This window comes from Silurus meridionalis, chromosome 28 (assembly GCF_014805685.1).
Source record: "Silurus meridionalis isolate SWU-2019-XX chromosome 28, ASM1480568v1, whole genome shotgun sequence".
Lineage (NCBI taxonomy): Eukaryota > Metazoa > Chordata > Actinopteri > Siluriformes > Siluridae > Silurus > Silurus meridionalis.
Window position 1 is genome coordinate 11526821 of NC_060911.1, and position 9391 is coordinate 11536211.

The 9391-nt window shown below is 38.6% G+C and overlaps 1 protein-coding gene across 2 annotated transcripts in view; it reads right to left on the minus strand.

Moving 5' to 3' along the window:
- Positions 1-9391, minus strand: part of anxa5b (annexin A5b) — a 35011-nt gene that overhangs the window by 21439 nt on the left and 4181 nt on the right. For both annotated transcript variants that reach the window (XM_046842940.1, XM_046842939.1), the window contains exons 3-4: positions 8042-8126; positions 7044-7138 (exon numbers count right to left, since the gene is read on the minus strand). In XM_046842940.1, coding sequence (XP_046698896.1) covers positions 7044-7138; positions 8042-8126 — 180 coding nt within the window. The remainder of the gene's footprint in view (positions 1-7043; positions 7139-8041; positions 8127-9391) is intronic.

The following is a 9391-nucleotide window of genomic DNA, read 5'->3' on the forward strand; positions in this document are numbered from 1 at the left end:
TCTTTTTGCTACTGGATTAAAAAAAACATTGTTTTTTTTTTTCTCGTTTGTTATTGATTATTTTTAAATCTTCAAACACTATTACTCAACATTTAAGAAGGTTTTTATCCTTGTAATAATTGCTTTATATTATATTACATTATATAGCTACTCACTATTATAAACCATCGCCAGTGGTTCTTTTCACTCAAAATACAGTAAATTTATTCTCCCGGTTAATTAAGGAGACTGTGTTCATTAGATACACACACATTTATTACAGTATAAACTAACCCTTACCCTAACCGTATATTTTCTGACTAATTCTCTGATAAAAACTTGGATAAAAAATGACCTTTGGCATTTCTGTCAGCATTTCCCATGATCCTCTGCCTCCATTGCTATGGAGACAGAGCCAGCCTAAGTCAGTCGTGCTGAGTGACACGAAAAAAAGGGAGATTCGTATCCGTAAACACTAATCAATAGATTAAATTTTATGACTTTATATAACGAAATGCAATGAAACTGTTGTCTATTCAACCTCTAAATGATAATAACTACAAATGTTACCAACATTCCATTTCTGCATTAGATCAGTTAAAAGACAATCTGTTTCTTTTATCTTAGGTTATCGACTCATTCACATTTTTTATATTTTCTCTCTTGAAGCTCTTTCCCCGTTTAACAATGGAATCATTTATAGTCATTATCTGGCTGATCATTGTCTGTGTATTAGCAGACACAATGTAGACTTTCTTACAAATGTATAGATTAACAATTTAATCTGAAAGGGTGGATTTAAAGAAGGATAAAACAAGTGAAAAAGCAAAACGTCATAAAAAAGCAAATATTTTCAATAGAGAGAAACCAAGGTCGATATTATAGGACAAATGTGCAAGTTATACACTATATGTAGAAATACACCCAGATGTCTCCTACTGTGTAATGCTGGCCTATGTGGATAGCAACATTACAAACAGTATGTGATCTGCTGCAACCAATAAATAGTTCTCTCTTTTAAAGTTTTGTTTACAATGGATGAATCTCATAAAAATCACACCAGTCTAACATCATATGTGATTACTCTCATGTCCTGTTCTAAGCTCTTTCCCTGAGCATGGGGCAGAGTGAGTCCTACCCAAAGCTTATCTATTAATGCTTGCTGCAGTTCCTATTTGATAATAATTTGTAATTTATGGAATTTGCCAGATGCACTTATCCTGATGTTAAGTGTTCAGGAGACCAAGTGGTAAGGGAGTAAGGCCATGAACATTGGAAAGTAAGAGTGTAGTGAAGTTGAAGAAAGTTTCTGATAGGGTGATGAACATGAATCTAGGGCTAGTTTGAAGGGGTGATGATAAATATAATCAGTGCTTATGCTCCACAAGTAGGTTGTGAAATGGAGAAGAAGGAAAAAGTCAGGAGTGATTTAGATGAAGTGGTAGAAGGTGAACCTAGGAATGAAAGATTGGTGATTGTAGCAGAATTCAATGGCCATGCTGGTGAAGGGAACAGAGGTGATGAGGAGGTGATGGGTAGGTATGGCCTTAGGGAGATTAATGTGGACGGGCATGGTGGTACATTTTGCGAAAAGGATGGACATGGCAGTGGTAAATAAATATTTTAAGAAGACAGTGAACACAGGTGGATTATATTCAATGCAGGAGATTCAACTTGAAAGAGATTAGAGACTGTAAAGTGGCAGGGGACAGTGATTGGATGGTGGTCTATAGGATGGCTTTTGGAGGTAAAGAAAAAAAGGAAAAGAGTGAGGACTGAAAAAAGAATAAGATGGTGGAAACTGAAGGAGGAAGACTGTAGTGTGAGATTCAGGGAAGAGGTCAGACAGGGGCTCGGTGGTGGTAAAGAGGTGCTGGATGATTGCGCAAATACTACAGAAGTGTTAAGGAGACAGCCATAGGGAAAGAAAGCATAGGAGAAAGAGGTTGGCTAAACAGAATTGGGTTCAGCAGAGTGATGAGAAAAGTAGGCAGGAGTACAAAAAGATGCTGCAGCAGGTGAAGAGAAATGTGGCTAACACAAAAGAAAAAGCATATGAGTTGTATTAGAAGTTGGACACTAAAGAACAGGGGTCTCAAACTCGCGGCCCGGGGGCCAATTGCGGCCCGAGGGACGATAGTTTGCGGCCCCCGCCTTAATATGAAAGTTTAATTTTAGTGCGGCCTGCGAGTTTGATATGTATGGCATTTTACAGTGTTGTGTGCGGAGCTAAACGAACCTACCAATCACGGTGGGGTATATGGCTCGCGGGGGCGGGACATCGGCCGGGCTTGATGTAAGCAGAGAAACATTTCTCAATGAGTAAAAGATACAGCAGCGTTGCCATGGAGTGTTTTCTTCCCTGCCTGGCTGGCTGCCTCGTTTCTTTTGGGCACACGCGGACATTCGCCCCAGCGGACATTCGCCTCGCGGGGGCGGGACATCGGCCGGGCTTGATGTAAGCAGAGAAACATTTCTCAATAAGTAAAAGATACAGCAGCGTTGCCATGGAGTGTTTTCTTCCCTGCCTGGCTGGCTGCCTCGTTTCTTTTGGGCACACGCGGACATTCGCCCCAGCACGCTGCGTTCACCACACTTAAAAAAAAAAGTTTTCTTAAGTTGCTGCCCAGCGGGACATTATACATATATAGACGTATCTAAATGTGTATGTGTATGTGTGTGTGTATATATACTCTCTCTCTCTGACAAAATAAATCAAAGTGATGTGTACGCGGCGGGATAAAAGAAAAGTAAGGAGCTCAATGCAGCCTAATGTAGTCTGCAGTCACATAGCGACACCTGTCCATCGGCAATAACAGTCCTTGGTAACCCGGACCATTTATAGGGTCGCACCGTTATTTATGGGTCATTGTTTTTTTTTCCATCGCGCTATTTGCATTGTATTCGCATTGCCTCACACAATGAACATTACATATATTTCTATATGATGTAAAAGTAGTCAAAACAAATGACATCGACAACAGCACGGTGTCATTTCCGCTTTTTTCCCCTGTAACAACAGCACATAAAAAGAAGCGGGAATGACGTTCTCCATGTAGTGAGATGTTCACTGTCCGTCAGCTAAAGGCTTGATTGGAACGTCAATGCAACAGTGACAAGTTGAATTCTATATATTACACAGCCCCAAACATGTCTTTTTCAAAGCCTGCAATGAAGAGAAAGGTTGGTGATGAGCACAGACAATTTCAGGAAAAGTGGGAAATGCAATATTTCTTTGTTGAGCATAGGGGCACCCCGACATGTCTTATTTGCACAGAGAAAGTTGCGGTGCACAAGGAATACAATTTGAAACGTCATTACACAACTAGACATGCTGAGGAGTATGCGAAATACCAGGGAGATGAGAGAGCCAACCGGGTTGCCAATCTTAAAACATGTCTACTGAGGCAACAAGATTTCTTCAAGAAAGCAACCAAAGAGAGTAATGCAGCAGTCGAAGCTATCTACATGGTTAGTGAGATGATTGCTACAGCAGGAAAGCCATTCAAAGAAGGTGAATTTGTCAAAAAGTGCATATTACAGGCTGCAAGTATAATCTGTCCAGAAAAGAAAGGTCAGTTTAGCAACATCAGCCTTTTTGCCAACACCGTGGCAGAGCGCATTTCTGACCTGTCAAGTGACATTTATGACCAACCGTGTGAGAAAGCCAAATGTTTCAGTGTATACTCAGTCGCTCTTGATGAGACCACAGACATCACCGAAACTGCCCAGCTCACAATGTATGTCCGTGGTGTTAATGACAATTTTGAAGTGATGGAGGAGTTGCTCAGAGTAATTCCAATGCATGGCCAGACCACCGCTCAGGAGATATATTGCCAGTTGTGTGATGCCATTAAGAATGCCGGTTTGCCATGGAAGAGGTTTATTGGGATAACAACCGATGGAGCGGCATCAATGACAGGGAGGAAAAATGGACTGCAGCAAATGCCTGAAGTTTGACAATGTCTGTCGTTGTGAAAAGCATCAACCAAATCAAATCCAGGGGCTTAAAGCACCGAAGGTTCCGTGCTTTTTTAGAGGAAATGGAGTCAGAATATGGGGATGTGCTCTACTTCACCGAGGTACATTGGCTCAGCAGGGGAAACGTACTGAAGAGATTTTTTGAGTTGAGAGCAGAAGTGAAAGCCTTCATGGAGAAGGATGGAGTGGCTGTTCCTGTGCTAAGTGATCCCAAATGGCTCATGGACTTAGCTTTATCTTGTTTACAGCTTCCCTGAGCTTTCCCGAATGTTCAAGCGGACCATGTGCCTTTTTGGGAGCACATACTTGTGTGAAAAGCTCTTCTCCACCTTGAACTTCAATAAGTCCAAGTATAGGTCCAGACTTACTGATGATCATCTTCAAGCCATACTGAGGGTCTCAACTGCTTCCTCCCTCAAGCTAAATGTGGCTCGGCTATGCGAGAGGAGGCGCTGCCAGGTCTCTGGCAGCAAGAAGTAGGCAAGAGAAGCCATGTTCAGAAGAACAGTTCATGTTCTTCAATGTTCCATTCATGTTCAGGACAATTCATGTTCAGAAGAAGGTTAAAGGTTAAAGAACTGTTAATACAGACATTTGAATCTGAATACAGCAGATATAGAAGACTGAAGAAATCACATATAGTCGCTAACTAGAGAAATCGAATTATTATTATTATTTTCATGATTATAATTATTATTTTTTTATTTATTAGTGATTGATTTATTTTCTTATTGATTCTTAATTTCTTTATTTATTTTTTCATTGATTCTTAATTTATTTATTTTTTCAACTTATTTTGTGTTAAAAAATAAAGAGATTTGAGAAGATTGGTATTTTTTAAACAAAGCTTTTCTTGTGGAAAACCTGATGTGGCCCAGCCTCACCCAGCCTCACCCAGACTCTGCCTCCAGCAGCCCCCAGGTAAATTGAGTTTGAGACCCCTGCTAAAGAAGGAGAAAAGGATTTATACAGATTGGCCAGGCAGAGGAAAGGATGTGCTACAAGTTATAGCAATAAAGGGTGCAAATGGAAATGTGTTGACCAGTGAGGAGAGTGTGTTGAGAAGATGGAGGGATAAATAAATGAGGAGCATTAGAGAGAAAGTGTGGAGAGTGTTTGTGTGGATTTAGAGGAAGTATACGACAGAGTGCCAAGAGAGGAGTTGTGGTTATGTATGAGGAAGTCTGGTGTGTCAGAGAAGTATGTGAAGGTGGTGCAGGACATGTATGAGGACAGTATGACAGAAGTGAAGTGTGCAGTAGGACCGACAGACTGGTTTGAGGTGGAGGTGGGACTGCATCAAGGATCGGCTCTGAGCCCTTTCCTGTTTGCAGTGGTGATGGACAGTTTGATGGACGAGGTCAGACAGGAGTCTCCATGGACTATGATGTCTGTGGATGATATTGTGATTTGTGGTGAGAGTAGGGAGCAGGTTGAGAAGAGCCTGGAGAGGTGGAGGTACACGCTGGAGAGAAGGGGAATGAAAGTCAGTAGGAGTAAGACAGAGTACATTTGTGTGAATGAGAGGGAGGGCAGTGGAGTGGTGCAGTTGAAGGGAGGAGGTGGATGAATTTAAAGTACCTGGGCTCAACAGTGCAATGTAATGGAGAATGTGGAGAGAAGTGAAGAAAAGAGTGCAGGCAGGGTGGAGTGGGTGGAGAAGAGTGATAGCAGGAGTGATTTGTGATAGAAGGGTATCTGCATGCGTGTAAGGGAAAGTTATAGGACTGTGGTGAGACCTGCGATGTTGTATGGTTTAGAGACAGTGGCATTGACTAAAAGACAGGAGGTGGAGCTGGAGGTAGCAGAGCTGAAAATGTTGAGATTTTCAATTGAAGTGACAATGAGTTTATTAGAGGGACCGCACATGTAGGACGTTTTGGAGACAAGGTAAGGGAGGAGTGACTGAGATGGTTTGGTCATGTGCAGAGGAGGGACATGGGGTATATTGGTAGAAGATGCTGAGGATGGACTACCAGGCAGGAGGAAAAGAGGAAGGCCAAGGAGGAGGTTTATGGATATGGTGAGGGAAGACATGCAAGTAGTTACTTAGAAAGAGAAAGAAGTAGAGGACAGGGTAGTATGAAGACAGATGACACACACACACACACACACACACACACACACACACACACACACACACACACACACACACAGTCGCCATGGCTGCTCATCAGGGATAAATGCACACCATTCACCTTAACTCTTAAAATTCTGTAAAGCTTCTTTGAGACAATCTCTGTTGTGAAAAGTGCTATAGAAATAAACTTGACATGACAAAAACTTGACATCTGCTGTGGCGATCCCTAATGGGAGCAGTCGAAATAAGATGATGATACTGGTTCATTAGGTCACAGACTAGGAAAACCATTAGTCCAAAAAAATAAAAAATTAAAGAATTGGCAGGAAATATAGTTACAAAAACAAGTATTGCTGAGTGTTAATTTAAATACCTCTTAAAGAGGTAATAATTATAATAATTACTTAAATTCAAAGAATCACTGGTCTCTCTTCTGTACTTAGTCAATCTGCCCCAATGGTTGCCAACCCACTATCTAATACATTCTTAATAATATTAATCTTCTTACTCAGCTTTTAAGGTCAGAAATGATATAGAAATGAATGGCAAAAATGCAGCTTTTTTTTTTTTAACTATCTGAGCTTTGTCCTTTAAGCACAGAGTTTTAAATAATATCTAATTAAATCGTCTGCGAAACACAGGGCTGAGCTGTACGTATGAAGCATTCCTTTACTGCTGTGTGCTGTACCGGCCACACCATTGTTCATGTTTGCTTAAAGTGTTTGCTTTAACATATTTGTTCAGTTTATAACACATGAATAAGAAAATGTGAATGTAAGAATAAATCTTGATAATTTACTGTGATAAACTTATTTTTATTAATTTATGTTTTAATTATATATATTTAATATAGTTTGAGCTGATTTGCACAGTTTAATTACTTTTGGATAGAACTGTGTGTAATTGTGGTACCTTTCCTGTATTAACTTAGGAAACCTTTGAAATTTTTTTTAATTATACATTTTTTTATAAATGATTCCATTTAATGAAAAAAGGTTTTTACCTTGCCATACAGGGTCTTGTAGGCAGCCTTTATCTGCTGTCGCTGAGCATTACTGCGAGCAGTCAGAAGCTGCAGAATGGCTGCTTCGTCAGTGCCTGAGCACACAGAATTTGTTTTACATTAAAGTCACGTATTATTGTTTTATTTCTTCATTTAGTTGCACCCAGTCCATACAATGCCTTTTAAGTATTCACACACACTCACACACAGTGTTCCAAATGTTACAACCTTGAAATAATTTGGATCATGAATCATTACATGTTTTAATGAAAGAAAAAAAAATACACATACATATATATATATATATATATATATATATATATATATATATATATATATATATATATATATATATATATATATATACACACACACACACATATATACACTTCCAACCAGTAAATAAATAAAAGTAAATATATATAAATGATAAATAATTTATACAAATTATAAATATTACTGTATACAAAAATAAAAACTGATGAAAAAAGGGTACCATAGTAGTACATGTGTGTTTGTAGTATTTTTATAGCTATTCTGTCTAGCCATCCAGTCAAAACAAATCAATCAATACACCATACTCTTCGTGGTAGCTTTTAATTCGTCTACACATACTAAACAGTTTGTGGATACTGCTGGAATTTGTACATTTCCCATTGGGATGGATGATGTATGTAGGTATCTAAACCGACAATGCAAATTATTAAATGTTATTAAAATGATGTTTGTCAACTATGTTTGTTCTCATATCTCCAATCTCCTCAATAATAAGCTTGACATTTTAATTTCTATTATATTAGTCAAGTAATTTTCTCAATCACGGTTTGTCTGAAGAATAATCCAAACTCTCAGTAGATTCAAAATTGTAGAAATGATTCAGAAGTGTCTAAAATCTGTGCTCTATTGACTTGTGAACTCTGTGTGTGTGTGTGTGTGTGTGTGTGTGTGTGTGTGTGTGTGTGTGTGTGTTTACGGTGGTGAGTGCACTGTGCACGAACCAAATCCTTTCATAGCTTTGCGAAGAGCCTCTGCATCAGCATTGGCATTGAATCCACTCTGAGCCTTGATGGTTCCTCTTCCAGACTGGGAAAAGTAAAAAAAAAGAAAAAGGAAAGAAAGATATTTTAATGTTCCATCTTTTCTACAGTTTAAAACCAAAGCTCTTTAAAACACCACTGTAAATTTTTAAAAAGCTAAAAAAAATTACGAATCCTGTAAAGTTATCCACACATTAACAAATGGCATCAGCAAATCAGTACCATTTGCCTTTTTTGTGTTCCCTGTCTTTTTAAGAACTAATGCAGGTCAGCTGAGTGGTAGTTTTCCACAAGGAATGTTTGACTGAGTGACTATGTGTGGGATGAGAGGAAAAAAGCAAGAGAGAAGGACAGAGAAAGAGACATAGAAAAAGAGGCGGGTATTAAGTGGGTTTGTGAAACAGACATTGCTTAAACCAGAGATAAAACCTTATGCAATAACAGACAAGCATCTTGGCTTATAGGCCATGAAATGTTTTAATACTGCCATCCTGTCATTGTTTTCATGCATACACTCCTACACTTATTAGTAAACAAACCCTATGCATTTTGTGATCAATACATGCTATGTGGACTACACATCATAGTGTTTACTGACATATAATACAACATTCTATACATTAAATTATTTAAATGGTAAACATTTTTTACGTAATAAATTAATCAAGCAAACATATATAAACTTATATAGACAAATATAGTTTGCCTCCATCCTGGCCAGCAGTCCCACCTATAAAATGATTAATAAGAGTTACACATGTCCATGTGATCTGGAACATACAACTGTCACATGCCTCTTGAAAAAATGGAAAAAATGACTTGATGTTGCGTGATCTTTAATGGTGCAATCGCATTCCTTATTATTCATAAAAAAGTCATGTAATGCAACAAGTGCAGAATGTGTACAATTTACAGTAATTCTTGATAATTGTTATGGTACTTAAATGTGACAGTTTCTTTCTTCCAAGCCACCAGTCTCCTCAATACACAGAGTAGACAGATGCTATCACAAACACACACAAACACACACAAAATAAACACTATTCTACTTTCTTTGCAACGTTATACATTCCTTTGTATAATGCTGTTATAAAACAAGTCAGGTTTATTTGCACAGCACTTATTATTATTTTGATCCACTTTAATTCACACTAGCACGGTGTATCACTGTGTATCTGTGCCAGCTATACCATGCTGTTGTTTTGTTCTTTGTGCTTTCTCAGTCCTATGAGTAGGTCTGCATACATATAACTGGTTCAGTTTTGTTTTACGCTGCACCTCGGTCCTGACGTGTAATGTAACAAAGTGTTC